This window comes from Vulpes lagopus, chromosome 14 (genome assembly GCF_018345385.1).
Source record: "Vulpes lagopus strain Blue_001 chromosome 14, ASM1834538v1, whole genome shotgun sequence".
Lineage (NCBI taxonomy): Eukaryota > Metazoa > Chordata > Mammalia > Carnivora > Canidae > Vulpes > Vulpes lagopus.
Genome location: NC_054837.1, coordinates 20104975 through 20121872, shown reverse-complemented (window position 1 = coordinate 20121872; position 16898 = coordinate 20104975). Strand labels below are relative to the sequence as shown.

Here is a 16898-nt window from a genome sequence, read left to right as displayed (position 1 = left end):
GCCTGGCTCCAGACTCCAGAACCTACCTGCTATATTTCTCCAGCAGGAATGGAGGTTGCTGGTATGAGGAGAGGGAGGGAGAGTTTGGCCTACCTCCCTCAGTTATCCCTTGAAGGATAGAATTCAGTGCTCAGTTCCAAGAATGAGGCCAGTGTTGATGGAGTCTGTTCTCAGGGCCCAAATAAACCAGGAGGCCCACAGAGTCTCTTTCTTAGCTCAAGCCCACCCGTAACGGGAGTTCTTTACTAATTCAGACCTAGCTGTTACTATTTCAAGCAGCTTTCCATGAGTTGCCAAATGGGGAAGAGCCCTAAAGAAGCCTTGCTCTAGGGAGTTGCAGGGAGGAAAAGTGTCTGACAGAAGTTCTTGGGCCAAGGGCTGGGGGTTGGGTTAAACCACTCCTTGGGTCCAGATCTTAATCTTGCTAAGGAAATCAGGCTCCCGGTTGGCTGGAGCCACTGTGCTGGACCTTTCTCCATACTTAGGACCCCATCCCCCTCCACCCCTTATAGAGGAAGAGAGGAGTTTTCCCCACACATACTGGAAAACTTGGTGCTGTTAGCAATGGTAAGGGGTCAAGGCAGAGGAGCTGGAGCAGGGAGGTTCTGGAGCCTCTGCCCCCTAGCAACCTGAGATGGCACGCACCTCGCTACAGGACTCTGGCCCCAGAGTCATAGTTTGTTTGTTGCTACCCACATGTATGTTAGTAAAAAATAACCACACTTGCTTTCTGGCTTAGCTTTGTGCTAAGACTTGCTCTCCTGGGTTTCCTTGCTGCTGCCACCAGAGTCCATGTGTTGCTTCCTCAAAGCCTGGTCCCCAGCTCGTTTCCCCTCAGCTCTTCCCAGTCAGCACCCTCTCCTGTCCAGCTCCATGTCTTCTCCCTGTCCGGCATGCCTGCCCATGGCAGAGGGGTCCTGGGGAAAGGCCACCAAAACAGATTGGCATAGTAACTGTTCATGAGACACCCTGGCACCAGCATCATGCTTTTTGTTGCTGTTTTTCATCTCCTCTTTGCTACGGCCCTAGGGAAGACAGACGTGTGACTAGCTTGACTTACAAAGAAGGAAACAAAGATTCAGAGGGGATAGATGACCCATGCAAAGTCCCATAGCTGGTAAGTGGCAGAGTGAGGACTGGGACTGTCTAACCACACGCTTGTGCTCTGAATGCCGTCATGTGCCAGTCTCTAAAAAGAACTGTTTGAATGAAGGTAACAGGATGCTGGGTGATGGTTACATGGAGGTTTATTCTATCATTTCTTCTCTGGAAAAGAAAGTAACCTTCTAAGGCTTAGTGATACAGGAAATGCATAGACATATATTTTTTTTAAGTTATATGGGGTGCAGAATGTGAAAACTTAATCATTCTCATACCTACCCAATTTATCCCTAGAGGGCAATACAGGTGACAGTCTGGTGTGTATCTTTCCTTTTATATGTATTTTATATGCTCATATGTGCATATTTCCACATATTTATTATGCACACGTGCAAGTTTTTCTTCTGAATCCATTACGGAGTTACTGGGTCAAACGGTATATGCATTCACAAATTTGAAAGTACTGCCCTCCACAAGGCTCCATGCATTTTTCACTCACCAATCTTGTACTGTATGACTTGGGAATATGCCAGAAACCCTTTTTTGGAAACAGGTGGGATATAAATAATAAATGAAATGAATGCTTTGTAAAAACAAAAACAATCCTCATCCCGGAGAGTGGTGACTTGGGTACTAGGGAAATGACCAGCTCTCAGTCCCAGACCACGAGGCATGCCTGCAGCCCCAGCCTTGACTGGTGGATTCAAGGCATGCCACCTTTAGGAGGCAGTAGGAAGGAGGACTGAACTTCCCCGTCTTTGCAGAAAAAAGCCTTCTGATGTCTTGCTTACCTTGGCTGCATGAGCTCCAGGCCCCACCTGCCTGGCCTGATTTGAGGCAGACTGCCTGGCTACCCTGGGGCTGCCCTGGAAAACCGCCACCGTCACACCTCTTACAGTGAGGAAAACAACCAGCTGAAGGAGACACAGAGCTTGGAGCTGGGGTGAAAGGAAGGCCAGCCTTTCCACACTGGTCTCCACGCATCTAGCCCAGGGAGATCTTGGGCTTTTAATGCAGTGCATCTCTGTTGTCCTATTTCCCCCAAACATGGTGTTAGTTTATGTACTTTCCAAAAAACATTTTTTAAAAGAGCTTTTTGATATACCTTAGGAAGATCTGGTGAAGAGAAGCAGAGGCAGATTGGTTTATAAGCCTTTATTTTTCCTACTCCATCTATATATAATATATATATATGATATATATGTAGATTATTATTCTATATATAATATATATTTTATATATAGAAATATTATTTATTTATGTATTCATGAGAGATAGAGGCAGACACATAGGCAGAGGGAGAAGATGTGGGACTCCATCCCAGGACCCCGGGATCATGCCCTGAGCTGAAGGCAGACACTCAACTGCTGAGCCACCCAGGCATCCCCAGCTTTTAATCACAACTCACAGGTGGTGTGACCCAAGAGAGAATAGGCCCCAACTCCCTTATATGGCAGTTTTTATTTAATTTTCTTTTTTTTTTTTAATTATTTATTTATGAGAGTCATACAGAGAGAGAGAGAGAGAGGCAGAGACATAGGTAGAGGGAGAAGCAGGCTCCATGCACCGGGAGCCTGACGTGGGATTCGATCCCGGGTCTCCAGGATCGCGCCCTGGGCCAAAGGCAGGTGCCAAACCGCTGCGCCACCCAGGGATCCCTTTAATTTTCTTTTGAACAGAAAAAAGTGATAAAATGTGAAGTTGCTTTTCAATTTTAAGAGAAGATAAGGCTACTTTGGCTTAGCGTTTTCTTTCAGAGATCCTGAAATATATATTTTTTAAATATACAAGCAACCGATGATAGTATACTTGCTGTGATAAAATAATACATAAGTAGCTCTTGTGTCAAAAGTGATTATATTCCCTTTTTAGTTCCTTCCGATACTCTACTCCTCAAGGGGAACTGTGGTTAAAACTTTAGTGCATTTCCAGACCTCTTCCTTTGCAGTTACAAATATAAAACCATATATTCATGTCCTTTTTATTTATTTTATTTTATTATTATTTTTTTCATGTCCTTTTTAAACAATTGGGATTCCTGTGCCTTGCCCCCCCCCCCCCCCCCCCAGATCTTTAGGCTCTCTCTATACTGGTGCATATAGATAGATCTCATTATTTTTAACAGCTGCATAACCTGAATGGATGCAATTTTTCAGTGTTACAAATGGTCCTGTGGTAAACATCTTTGTGCTAAAGGATCTGAAGTTGCAGATTAAGGGGGTAATATATTTGTTATTGTCCCTAGAAAAAGTGGGGATCCAGGTAACTAGTCCTGGTGTTCTGAGAACAAATTTTTTTTTCTTTTTTTTTTTTGAGAACAAAGTTTTAATGAGCAAGTGAGTGTGGGAAATGGCTGCATGCTAAGCCTCCCTCCTGGTGATTCACAATTAAGTAGCATATTAAAAGCTCTGGAAATTCTTCAGTAACCACTCACTGCTGAGTGGTTTAAAAAGGGTTGTTTGCAAAGGGAAGGACTTTAATTCTTTGTACACATCTATTAAAATTTTCCTGAACAGTTTGGTAAATGCCACCCAGTGGTGATCTCTCAAAGACAGGGCAACATTTAGATAAGAAATTGGCCACATACTGTTGTTCTACCAGGTTGGGCAGCTGGGGTGGAGTCACGTTTAGATTTTGTCCAGGAACCAGGTGAGGCCTGTCAGCCCCGCCCAAGCCCCTTACATAAGGTGAGAGGGACCCAGCAAGGCCTGCCGTAAATCAAGTTTTGAGGCTGATCATGGGGAGAAGGGTGGAGTTTCACTGTGGCCTAAGTCTGGCTGAGAGGTGATCTCAGACCTAGCAGACACAGGACAACAGTTGGGTCCAGGCTTCTAACATAGATGTTGACCTTAGAGAAGGAGCCACTTGGGATGTGAGAGGGCAGCCTTAACCCACCCTCCACCCACTGGCCCAACTCCCTGGCCCACCTCCTCCACATAGCGAAATCACGATGAACTTCCATGCAGATGTTAACCTCTGTGAAGCCTCTTCCGGATGGGCCAGACCACTCTTGTGTATTCTGGTAGCACCATTGCTGTACCTCTGAGCAGTTAGCAGTCTGGCTCAACTTCTAGTTCATTCACACTTATTGGGCCAGTCAAGAGGAGGGGCCACATAATGAATCATGTACTTCAGTCCTCCCCAACAAAAGGGGAGCTCCTACATAGTGGGGCATTCCTTCACCCACTCGTTCAGCCATTAATGAGCACCTGCTGTGTCAGGCATTAGCTATACTGCCAGAATACAGTAGTGAATAGGGTGGACCCAATCCCTGCCCTGGTTCATGTTCTTACATTTCCTGTAGTCTAGCCCGATGTCTAGCTCAAAGCTTGGCACAGTTGGGTTTAAAAACGGTAATCTGAGTGGAGAGCAAGTGCTCTTTTAATGTCTAAGCTACAGATTAATTTCCTTATGACAGAAAGTATGAACTATTTTAAAGACATTTGGTGTGACCTTGGGGGTCCGATGGAGAGTCCGGGGGGTGGGCACCCCCCCGGAAACCCCCCCAGCCCTCGGGCTGGGACCGTGCTGGCGAGCAGGAGGCTGCCCCCCGCCCCGCCCCCAGGCGCCACCCCGGGCCCCGCCCCCGCTCTCCATAGTTACGGCGCTGCGGAGGCGGCGGCCATCTTGGCGGCGGAGCGATGAGCGGGTCAAACCCGAAGGCTGCGGCCGCGGGGTCGGCAGCTGGGCCCGGCGGGCTGGTGGCCCCCAAGGAGGAGAAGAAGAAGGCGGGCGGCGGCGTCCTGAACCGCCTCAAGGCGCGGCGGCAGGCGCCCCACCACGCGGCGGAGGACGGCATCGGGGCGGCCGTCACGGAGCAAGAGCTGCTGGCCCTGGACACCATCCGGCCCGAGCACGTCCTGCGCCTCAGCCGGGTCACCGAGAGTGAGTGCCGGCCGGGCCGCGCCCTGCCCTGGGCCCCTAACCGCCTTCAGCCGAGCCGGCCGCTCGCCGCCTGACCCGCCCGGGGGTCCCCCCAGGCCTCCCTCGGCCGGCCAGGCCGCGTCGCCCGCCGCTCCCCGGGCAGGCTCTGCGCCCCCCACCGTCGCCCAGACCTGGTTGGGAAGGGGTACTCCTTGAGCTGGACCGCGCTCCCCTGTGTCCGGCCATGCCAGGCTCCTGGGCGGGCCCCAGCTGGGCCTGCGGGCCGGGCCGCTCCCCGCAGCCGGATCCGTTTGGTTAGGGAGCCCCCTTAGCGTAGCCGGACCCTCCTGTCCCTGGTGAAGTGGGACCGCTGCCCCCTCGCCCGGGAAGGCCCAAAGGCATCCGTGAAGCTCCTGCTCAGCCAGGCTCCTCAGCCGGCCCCGCCCAACCTCTGCAGTCTCTGCCCACCCCCCCGAGCCCCCCACCTGCTTTTCTCTGTCTGCTTCCCTGCACCCCGCCCCCTGACGCCCCCTTCGCCCGCCTGCCTTGGCCCCCTTACTCCTTTGGTCCCAAGCCTCCCCCTTTGTGTGCGGTGTGGGGGGGGGGGCTCCTTCCTCAAACATATTGTCGTGGCACTTCACTCAGATTTAAACTGCCACACTAGAAAACATGTTAATAAAGTTTCAGTTTATGTACACAGTTCAAAATGTGAATCCTGCCTTTGACATTTGTTCTAGTGAATTAATGTGTCAGGGTTTAAGAAACGCATTTCTTGTGTAAAATGCAACCACCCTACACCGTTTCGTTGATAATAAGGAGGGGTGGGAGGAAACGCATTGCCCACCCCGTCCTGGCTCCTCCCTTTTTATGTTCTCTGCCAAGCCAAGCCCTGACTTGTCTTTTTCTCCTGCTATTCCCCCCCCCACTACCCTCCCCCCCCTTTAGACCCTGCGTGCCCTACTCATCCCTGCTCTCCTCCAGCTTTCTAACCCTGTGGCACCAGCACTCCCTCTATGGATCTAAGGCTGCCACTTGTTACCTGCTGAATGGCTGTCAGCCTGGGGCTCTCTCAGGTGTACCTCGGGTAGCTGGTGGCAGCTCCAGTGATTTGGGGGTAGGAGTTTACACAATGGGCCTTGGTCCAGCCTGTATGAAAAGGAATTCCCATCTCCTGATAGGTTTAACTTGATTCTGGGTATTTTGATGTCCCCACTTTCCATCACCGTTTGGGTTGGGCCTGTCCTTTGCATGCCTGAGTATATCTTTAGAAGATCTTGCTATTCAGTTTATTGAAATGCTGTGAAAACACTGCTTCTCTTCTGACCCCGTTTTCATTCGAGACTCTGAAGGTCCAGAAGTGCTCATCACCTGAACTTTCTAGCCTCCTGCTTTCTCCTGATACCAAGAGTGAATCAGGCCATTTTAGTACCTGGCCCTAAGCAGCGTTCTCAGTGGGCACTCAGGTCGTGTGTAGGAACTTGGGATTGGTGCTCTTGCTCAAACTCATCCCAGCATCCTACTGGAGAAAGCCCCAGGTCAGAGCTTGGTGATCTCTGGATTTTGTTCAAGTCTGTTTCGTTCACCTAGTTACCTATTGAGTACCCTCTAAAGGTATAGAACCCATTCTCAGTCTTTTGAGGATTTACAAAGTAATCAGCAGCTCTCAAGTTTGGCATATCACTGGAGAGACAGCTTGTGAAAAACATGGAACAGCTAACACAAGCAGCCAATGTAAGAAAAAGTGCTCAAGTGAGTTGTGGAGAAGATGCTGTCAGGAGTCATCGTAGAAAGAAATCAGGGAGGTTTTCTGTGATCAGTACTAGATTGACTAGCTGCTCAGGTTGTCATGGCTTCCACTTCCCTTTGGCCCAGTGCCCTCTCAGCAGTTCTGCCCTGTCACCTCTGCAGGTATGGCCTACTGCCTGATTTTGTTCAGTCCACAAACTAAGAATGATTTTTACATTTTTAAAAAGTTGGGGAAAAAAAGAAATCCTGCCACACATGGTTATATGCAATTCATATTTCAGTGTCTGTAAATTGTCTTATTGAACTATAGCCATACTCATTTATTTACAGGTTGTCTGTGGCTGCTTTTGCTACAGTGACAGAGTTGAGCAGTTGTGACAGACTGTGTGGCCCCAACATCTAAATTATTTATGATGTGGCCCTTTACAGAAAACATTTGCTGATCTCTGCTGTACAATACTCATGGCTGGCAAACAAGCAATATATTAGCCTTTAGATCAGCATAAATGTTTTATTTTATTTATTCATATATTTTTTAATAATTGTAAAAAAGATTTTATTTATTTTTTCATGAGAAACACACACACACACAGAGAGGCAGAGACAGGCAGAGAGAGAAGCAGGCTCCATGCAGGGAGCCTGATGTGGGACTTGATCTCGGGACTCCAGGATCACGCCCTGGACTGAAGGCAGGCGCTAAACCACTGAGCCACCCAGGGATCCCCTATTTATTTATATTTTTAAAAGATTTTATTTATTTATTCATGAGAGACAGAGAGAGACAGAGACACAGGCAGAGGGCTCCATGCAGGGAGCCCGACGTGGGACTTGATCCAGATCTCCAGGAACAGGCCCTGGGCTGAAGGCGGCACTAAACCACTGAGCCACCAGGGCTGCCCAGCATAAATGTTTTAAAATGGATTTATAAAAAAAAAAATTCTGTCCTGTTGTGACATCCAAGTTAATAGATCATGGAAGTTATATAGGCCATTTTGGGGGTATTTCCAAAGGAAGCCCCTTACATTATCCCTGTTTCTAAAAGTGTTATGATAATCTTTCATCCAAACCAAATCCATGCACTTTTTTTCTTTCTTCCATCCCCTAATTTGCTTCACACAACTTTTGCTTATAAGAGGAAGTTTTGGGGTCTCTTTTAAGTAAATCGTGTAAGAAAAAACCCTGCGTTTGCTTTAAAACTTCAGAAAGAAATGTTTTGGAGGATTGTTTAATAGCATTTGTGTGTGTGTCTCTCTCATTTTTCAGATTATTTATGTAAACCCGAAGATAACATCTACAGTATTGATTTCACTCGCTTCAAAATCCGAGACTTGGAGACAGGGACAGTGCTCTTTGAGATTGCCAAACCTTGTGTTTCAGGTAGGCCTCAGTATTGTAGCAGCCACTTGAGAAGATCTCTGAAGCTCATTTGTGTGTACCATCACATCCTGCGGCCCGGACTCCAGCATGTCCACTTTTGTACCTCCTCCTGGAGCCTGGCAAGCCGGGTGTGCTGATCTGAAGCACATTTGTTGAGTGTCTACCATATGTTGTTTGTACACATGTTTCTGTTGGCATCCAGTCATCTAATCCTCAACATTTCTGTGAGGAGCTTTACTCCCATTTTTCAGATGAGAAAACTGAGGCCCAGAATTTCCAGTTGACTTTCCTAAGGTCCTATGCTCCTTCTTATGTTGCCTCCACTCAGGAAAGGAAGCTTTAGAATTAAAGTAGAAGGATGAAAGCTCCCTTTTCTTCTCCCTCACTTCCCTTTAAACAGTGCCTCATATTTATTTCCCTGTAAGTCCCAGTTTGGATTTTAATCTTTGCCATTTGCAGGATGAACAGAAAGCCCAGACCTATGAACTACTTAGGATTCCTTAAATTAGCTTTGAATAGGCGCTTCCGGTGCTTGTGATGCAGCCCCTGGGTGACTCACTCCTGGGTAAGAGACCACAAGTGAGTCTTGGAGCTCAGCACCAGAGACAGAGCGCCCCCTGGCGTTAGTTGGTAGACTACCAGCACAGATGACTAGAGTATTCACCATGATCTTTATTAATAATTCTTTTTGCAAAGCTCTTCCCATTTGATTTGCTGCTCAGAAGGAACCTGTAAAGGCAGCCCGGGTGCCTCAGCGGTTTAGCGCCACCTTTGGCCTGGGGTGTGATCCTGGAGACCTGGGATCGAGTCCTGTGATGGGCTCCTTGCATGGAGCCTGCTTCTCCCTCTGCTCTGTCTCTCTCTCATGACTAAATAAATAAAATCTTAAAAAATAAAAAGAAGGAACCTGTAAATTTGATAAGGCAGGTATTAGTACCCCAGGTAGGTAAAAGCTTTCCTGAGAAGGTCTCAGCTCAGGTTTATTGTACAGCCAAGACTGGAGCCCTGGTCTTCTCACCCCACCTGGTATCCTTTATGCTCTCATAATTTAGTGCTGCCAAGGCACATAATGGCTCTAACTTGTGGGTACTTAGCTGGTATTGGGAGGATCAGGGCCAGATAGCCTCCTGGGTCTGTGGGATTCACATCCCTAAGCAACATGTCCTGGTACTTTGGGTGTTTTGAGGACCCCAGGGCTGCTTCAGATATGTGGGTTTGGATTAGGCTGGGCCTATAATAGTCATTTCAGTACAAAATTGAACTGTATCAAGAAGCTTGGCTGCAGATCTTGTAAAAGTACCTTGATGTACAACTTCTCCGGGCTTTACCTTTAAGGATCTTGATTGGCTTAGAATATGCTCCACTGAATCAGCACCCTCCTGAAGCACTTGTTCTGCTGAATTTGAATCCTTGAGAAGATTTGGTCTGATTCTCTCTGAATCACATTGTTGGAGTGAGGGCTCTAGAGTGGCTGGCTCTGAACCCCTGCTCAGTCTGGTTGCCCATATTATCTTGGGGTTGTCATAGGCAGAGAGGTTTGGGGCTAAAAGAGTTGTAAGTTGCACCCACATTTAGCCTATATCTGGAGAAAATATTTTTGCTGGACACTGGATAGCTACTAGGAACTATCTCCTTTTTCACATTAGAATGGTTCTCTGAATTATTTTACAAACTTCCACTCTCTGGGTTCAGGAATAGACTAGACTCGCCCTCATTCAGGTCCTGCACATTGGTCCATTGCCCATCTACCTCACTGTTTCCAGGTGGCCTGGAATAGGCATTACGGTACCCTAAAACAGTAGGAGTTTAAATTTTTTTTTTTTAAGATTTTATTTATTTATTCACGAGAGACACACAAAGAGAGGCAGAGACACAGGCAGGGGGAGAAGCAGGCTCCATGCAAGGAGCCAGACGTGGGACTTGATCCCGGGTCCCCAGGATCACATCCCAGGCTGAAGGCGGCGATAAACTGCTGGGCCACTGGGGCTGCCCAGGAGTTTAAATAACAAGATTATTCTCAGGGGTTTGTCTTTGCTGCCTCAGAAATTTTTGCATTCTTTGAACTTGCCTTTTGACTAGTTTTCAACCTTTGTAGTCTCATTCTTCTGGTTGCTGGCTAATGCTGCAACCTCATTGCCAGGGGCCTAGTACCAGGCTTGTGTTTCAGGCTTCGCTCTTAGGATATGCCCACACCCCTATACCACATAAAAGGTAATTAACTTAGTGTTTGAGAATAAGCTTCGAGTCAGATGGATGTACTGGTTCAAATCTCTGCTCCCTCCGTTTACTATTTGGGGGACTTGGACATGTGACTTAACGTCTCTGAGCTTTTGCATCCTGATCTGTAACATGGAGATGATGATGACACCCTCTGAGGATCGCTCTGAGGATTCTGGGAAGTGATTAGCCCAAAGCCTGGCATGTAGTGAGTATGCAGTCAATATTGGCCATCCTGCCATGGGTGTTAGTACAGTTAATTGGTTGTGCTGTTTGGACTGGTGGGGCCAAGACAGTACACTCAAGATTCTGTGTGTTCTTTCAGACCAAGAGGAGGAGGACGACGACGAAGGTGGAGATGTGGATATCAGTGCAGGACGTTTTGTCCGCTATCAGTTCACACCAGCATTTCTCCGCCTCCGGACAGTTGGGGCCACGTGAGTACCAGTATTTCTAGAGAGGAGAACACTTGTTTGTCCACAAAGAATATTCTTGGTTGTGTTCTGGGTTGGCTTTAGAGGAGGGAGGAGGCAAAGTTGGGCTCACAGAGATTTGTTTTGCAGAGTGGAGTTCACGGTGGGAGACAAACCTGTGTCAAACTTCCGGATGATTGAGCGGCACTATTTCCGGGAACGCTTGCTGAAAAACTTTGACTTCGATTTTGGCTTCTGCATCCCCAGCAGTAGGAACACTTGTGAACATATCTATGAGTTTCCCCAGCTTTCTGAGGATGTCAGTATGTATCCCCTGACTTCTATACCATTCTAGATTCTTAGGGCTAGAAGGAACAAACCTTGGAGTCCATCTGGTCCAACACCCTCGTTTGGCAGAGGAGGGAGGTAGTGACAGGACACCACCTCTCTAGGCATTTGACTTGAGGCTTCTCATTTCCTAGCGCCATTTTCTAGGGTTTCAAACTCTGCCTGTATGAGAGCATTGAAGGTTTTAATAATGCAGGCCATCTGCTTTAAGCTGAAGGAAAGGGGGTGACTGAGGGAGATGAGGGGAGGCCCATGACAATCCCTGGGCCTAGAGTTAGCTGGAGCTCCTCTCTGAGCCACTCTTAGGCTTTGTTTTCCACTGTGTTCTAGTCATTGGCTCCTGCCCAGCACTCCTTGTTCACCCACTACTTTCTCCTTAGAGGGAAAAGTGAAGCTGGGGGCTAACTAGAATCAGAGATCTTTCTCATTCTGTGCTGTTAGAATAGATCCACAGGAAATAGGCAGCCATCACATGGCTGGATGGAAGCCATGTCTTAGAAACAGTAATCCTATAGTTCTCTGGAGGAAAAACTGGGGAGGCACCTGAGGGAGAAGCAGGGGAAGAGATGGACTCATCGAGAGAAAGATCAGGCTTTATCAGTTCCTGTGACTCTGGTGGAACTCTCTGGGGTTAGCATTCTCTGTTAGTAATCAGGGAAAATGGCTCCAGAACAATGAGAATATGAGTGGGGATCCTGTGAACTGTGAATATGAGTGGGGGGAGTTTGGCTGAGTTGTAGAAAACATCTACATATACTGATTGATATTCTCAGAATCCCAGGTATTTAAAACTGTTACATTCCGAAAACCAGAATATTCTCCACCCATGTTGACAGTGCTGTTTCCAGGTAATATGAGGATTGCTGATGTGGATTAGGCTATTTATGATAGCATCTGATCCTGTTTTGAGGTCTGCTCCCCCGCTGGGCCAGAATATATAGGTACTTGCAAGAAAAGATTATGTATAGTATTTCAAGTTCTTACCCAAGGCAATAGAACTTTTCTTCTTGAAACTAAATAAGCTGAAAGAGTGTGGAGGTCAATATCCTGGATAAAACCAAATAACTTTGGCCTAAGTAGGTTCAAAGGACTTTAAATAATCCGTTTCATCTTTTGAGAACTGTGGTAAACAAGCATGTTGCCTCTAGAGGAACCAAAATAGCATGTGATCATTAACTCCAAATTGATCAGAGGTATTGACTGTTAATTATCTTTACTCTCTAGTATGGCTAAAGAGGTCTGGGCAATTGCTTGAACAAACAGAAGATTTAAATCTGGATCCCAAGACAAGCATACCATTTTTGCTGGATCATTTGCGACTTAATACCCTGAGTCATCCATGGAAAAGTTTCCTTGCTCTTTCCCCCGCCACACACACTCATGCACACCTCTGGTTCCTTTGGTTGTCAGGGGTGCCCATGGGAAGTGGGCACAGGGAGGCACAGCTTTTGGAATTTGGACTGGAGTCTAGAAGTGGGGAACAGACCAGAAGTCCTGAAAAAACAGTGCGGTGGTCCACGTTGGCAAAGGCATAATCCTGTTTCCCTGGGGTTCTGAGTAAGCATCCAGGCTGGAGATGCACAAGAAGTGCCATGTCAGTTGATTGCATCCTTATATTGAAGTGGGTATCGTGTTTAATTTGGGGGCCTCTGTAGTTCTCTCCAAGCCTGGCTGCCTCTGTTCTGACCTCATTGTTCTGACAGAGTATACTCATATGTTCTTGAATTACAGAGGGCATATATGTTTTTTTCCCACCTGGCCAGTGGGGCAGACTCACATAAGTCTTTGCTGTTTCTGTTTCTCTGACTTGCAGTTCGTCTGATGATTGAAAATCCCTATGAGACCCGTTCCGACAGCTTCTACTTTGTTGACAACAAGCTGATAATGCACAACAAGGCTGATTATGCCTATAATGGAGGCCAGTGACTGCTGCGGGCATGGACGGGGAGCTGCTTTGCTGTGGCCCAAGGCCCTGGCACATGGAGATGGTTGACCCTGTTGGTCAACACACATCTAGAACCTGGTCCTAGGAAGCCAAGGCTGGCGTGGTAGTTTCCTGTGCTCAAGAGAGGTGCCAAGCAGTGCTGTGTTTTCTTCCCCAGTATTTTTTCTTCCCTTTTCCCTGCCCTGTAGGTCACAGAGGTACTAGAGTAAAGTGAAGGGTAAGGCTCCTGGAGTCCAGAGGAAAAAGAAAGTTTATTTTCTTGTAGTCCTAGATGCCTGCTGGCTGTGCTGATGAGCCTGGGTCTCTGCAGGCACAGCCATGTCAGGCTGAGGAGGCTCTGGCCGGTCAGTTTGCAGGTCAGCTGCTTCTCCCTGGCTTCCTGGGCACTGTGAGAAACTGAAAGGTAGGCCTCTTCTAGGCGATTCCTCCTCTCACAGTGTTGTTCTCAGCATAGTCTGACCTCAGTTTGTGTGTAGTTCTAAAGCAACTGGAAAGAAAGGGGATGATGGAGGGGTGCCAAGGTGGGGAGGCACTGGGGGCCAGTAGGGCTGCATGGAGAGGCCAGCTTCTCTGCCTGACTTCCAGGATCCTCTGCCAGCCCTCCTGGGGATACAGCAAGGTTTCAGCCTGGCAGTGCCTTCCTGATCCCATTTTGGAGGAAAGATGAGCTTGCTCTGCTTGTCCTGACTCCTAACTTTTGAGTATCTCCTGAAATAGACTATCAGTTTTTGTGTTCTTGGAACAGTAGGATCTCTTGAGGCCATAGCAGGCTTCGTATTTTGTGGGTTTTTGTTTGTTTGTTTGTTTGTTTTTTTCCTCTAGTCTTCTTTCAGGGAGGTTTTATAAGATGTCAGTGGTGTACCCAGCATATGTGATGGTGGTTAGTCTTTTGATAGTATTAAACAGGCTCCTGGGGCTAATCTGGCTCATGTTGGGGCCGGGTATAGTTACAAATCAGCAGCTACTTAAAGGAGGGATTTGATTTTCTCTACACAGGAGAGCCTGCAGGATTGGCTTTTGATGGGGATTTGCCTCTAAAACTCTTTGTAGATTTCTTATTTAGGAGGATTTTCCTGTCTGCCTTTTTCTGAAGTAGTTTCTGGAACCATCCTGGGGTGTCAGACCTGTTATGCATATTCTGATCCTTCATACTGCTAGTTGGAATGCTTTCAGGTGTTTGGAAAGGATGAATGAACTAGGCTGAGGTGGCTCTTGAAAGGTGTTTTCAGATAACCTTCCCTGCACATGCTTGGGGGCTACTTTCATCCTCAGGCTCTCACTGGATAGCCTGTCACTTCCTCAGCTCTGGCCGGTTGTCTAACTGGCCATGGCTGACCCTCTGATAGGACTGTTGCTGTGGCCAGGGTTTAGCACTGATTGAAAGGGAGCAGGAGGAAGGGCCCGGGTATGCGGGAATAGTCACTGAAGCATCACAGTAACTGAAGGAGAGCAGTCTCCCAAGATGCTTGGGACAAAGGCCCCACAGGGCCCAGGCTGGAAGGGCCAGCACTCTACCACAGAAGCCCCCTGCACCTTTGCTAATCAGTATTGCTCCCTGTTTGGACTCTAGAGTGTGAGTGGCCTTGAACCTTGGCCCAGTGCTCTGTGCCAGGCCAGAGTTTGGGCTGTGCCAGATGCTGGCAGCTTTCTCACTGGGAAAACTCTTCCTCCTCTGTGCTGGCACGGATGCAACCACTGAGGGAGGGAAGAGACCAGGCACCCTGCAGATGAGTTACTCATCACCAGACCAAGTGAATCTCAGAACTGGAGTCCACTACAAATCCAGGTGCCTTATGTGTGGCTCTGTCCCACGTGCTGCTGGGGAAAGCTGCATTGCCATCCTTCCTTCCTCATCTGTGGACAGACATCAGCACTGCCTCCTGACCCTGTTTCTCCTCGTGGCCCCTCTGGCATATTTGTATGTGCATATCAAGCCTCAGAATCACTGTTTCTCTATGGGACAGCAGCATAACTGGGAGATTTTCAACTATTTGATATTATTATCTAGGATGTGGTTTCTGGAACTGTTGAGTTCTGCTCAATAGAGTGTGTCTTGGAATGTGTCCCAGGGCAGCCACATCTTATGGACTAGTGGGCTGTCTCTTCTAATATGCAGTGTTAGCCTTTGCTAGGTGGGAGGGTAGGGGTGGCAGACATTTTGGCTTGAATAGTGCTGTATTCTCTTCCCCCTTAGCTTGCCTTAGTCTCATTGGAGACCATTTGAGGCCATGTGCTCAATATGTGCCCAGGAGGACAGGGCTATGCTATCTGCTCCAGAAAGTCTGTCTGGTGTTCTGTACCTGGGAGTCTGGATTCTTGCATCTCTTTACTCAGGAAATCTTGAGAAGCATTATCACTCTGGGGTGTTAACCAGGGTGTATTTGGAATTCAAGCTTTTGTACCTGAACTGGGGAGAGAATTGGAAGGTCCTGCTTTCTCTGAAAGTAGCTGAAGCAATCAGAAGTTGAATCGGGAGGCCATGTTATTAAGGAATCTGGACTGTTGATAGCAGTTGTCTTGGGGGTGCTACAGTGGGAGGGAAAAAAAATGACCTGTGCAGGAGAGCCTGCCTACTGTTCAGAGCCAGCATCTAAGTGGCAGCTCCTGGAGGAACATGAGCACATTCCAGCAGACTGGCAGGCCCACTGGTGCCACAGGGCCTGATGCCTGTGCCTCTTCCTCTCCTGTCCTGCTTCTGTCCTTCTGCCTTGGAATCTCCAGGAAGAGCAGCTCTCTCTTCCTGTGTAGCCTTTGGGCTAAAGTGCCCTTCTTGCTTATCCAAAGAAGATAGATGCCTGTTGATTTCGTTCTGTCCAACAGAGCAAACAGAAGAAATAACCAGTAAAAGTAGTCATAGGCTAAAGTAGGCCGCCCTCTCTGTAAGTGTTGGCTCAAAGATACCTTGCAGAGAAAGCAGTTTGCAGAGGCATGCAGAACTCCCTGAAGACACCTTCAGCCTTTGGGCCATCTGATTCTCAGATGGGGGCAGTGATTGAAGGGAAGTTGGGGCTAACCATGGACTGGCGATTCTTGAAATGGCAGTGACCAGGAATCGTTGACCTGGTTTTTCCAGGTGAAGTGGATTTCATTTCTGGAGTGGATTCACTAGGCTGTGTATAATGGGCAAGTTGGGCGAGTCTTGCCTTAATGTGTGTCCTGCCACCCCCAGTAGGCTCCCAGAGTATTTTTTTTCCCCTCTGTCAAGTCATTTTCTTTTGGTGGCTGTTGTCACCATGATAGCCGTGAGGTTTGGGGACTGGAGACAGTTTGTCCCCAGAACCACAGCATAGAGTCCTTGCCAGGACACGAAGATTTCTGATGCAGAGGTGCTGGTGTACCTAGTGCAAGAGCCTGATCGTCAATTCATTTCCTCACATTCCACGTTAGAGAATATCTTCACCACAAGAAGGGTGTGGTGGAGGCGAATTTACCCCTTGTTTTAAAAAGGATCATGTAAAGTCATTGAAGTTGTGAAAGTCTATTTTCTTCCCCTGTAAATCTATTTTTCACAGAATATAAGAAACGTCAATGACCTGATTTGTTCTTCCAAAGTCCTCTTTCCCTTTCACCTAAGATCCTCATTCCAGTTTGTATTGTCTTTGTGTCCAAAGTAAACTAGGTGACTTATTTGTATAAAATGTTATTTTGCCACAAGAGACAGTAATAAAAGATTTTTCACATTACATGTGTCCCCTCTTGTCCCCGGACTGGGCCCCGTGGGTTGCTGGGGGGAGCAGGGGTGGGGTAGGGGTGGGCTCCAAGTTTCTTTCTTTTTTTTTTTTTTTTCATTTTTGTTCACTCATTCATGAGAGACACGCAGAGGCAGAGACACAGGCAGAAGAAGAAGTATGCCCCATGGGGAGCCCGATTTGGGACTCGATCCCAGG

At 47.7% G+C, this 16898-nt stretch overlaps 1 protein-coding gene across 2 annotated transcripts; it reads left to right on the top strand.

The window, feature by feature from the left end:
* The first annotated feature begins 4705 nt into the window (after positions 1 to 4705).
* Positions 4706 to 16694, top strand: UNC119B (unc-119 lipid binding chaperone B). Of its 2 annotated transcripts, XM_041729003.1 has the most exons (5): positions 4709 to 4986; positions 7975 to 8088; positions 10631 to 10742; positions 10869 to 11041; positions 12880 to 16694. In XM_041729003.1, exons 1-5 carry the CDS (start codon positions 4743 to 4745, stop codon positions 12990 to 12992), a joined length of 756 nt encoding a protein of 251 aa, XP_041584937.1. In that variant the 5' UTR covers positions 4709 to 4742; the 3' UTR covers positions 12993 to 16694. The 2 variants fall into 2 exon arrangements, with proteins under 2 accessions (XP_041584938.1, XP_041584937.1); XM_041729004.1 differs by lacking the exon at positions 7975 to 8088 and having other exon boundaries at positions 4706 to 4986.
* Positions 16695 to 16898: the final 204 nt, after the last annotated feature.

Excerpts from the sequence above, each read along its gene's own strand:
- UNC119B (XM_041729003.1), top strand. The coding sequence starts at position 4,743 with ATGAGCGGGTCAAACCCGAAGGCTGCGGCCGCGGGGTCGGCAGCTGGG. Across the intron at positions 8,089-10,630 it reads TGCCAAACCTTGTGTTTCAG|ACCAAGAGGAGGAGGACGAC; the intron begins GTAGGCCTCAGT and ends GTGTTCTTTCAG. Across the intron at positions 10,743-10,868 it reads CTCCGGACAGTTGGGGCCAC|AGTGGAGTTCACGGTGGGAG; the intron begins GTGAGTACCAGT and ends TTTGTTTTGCAG.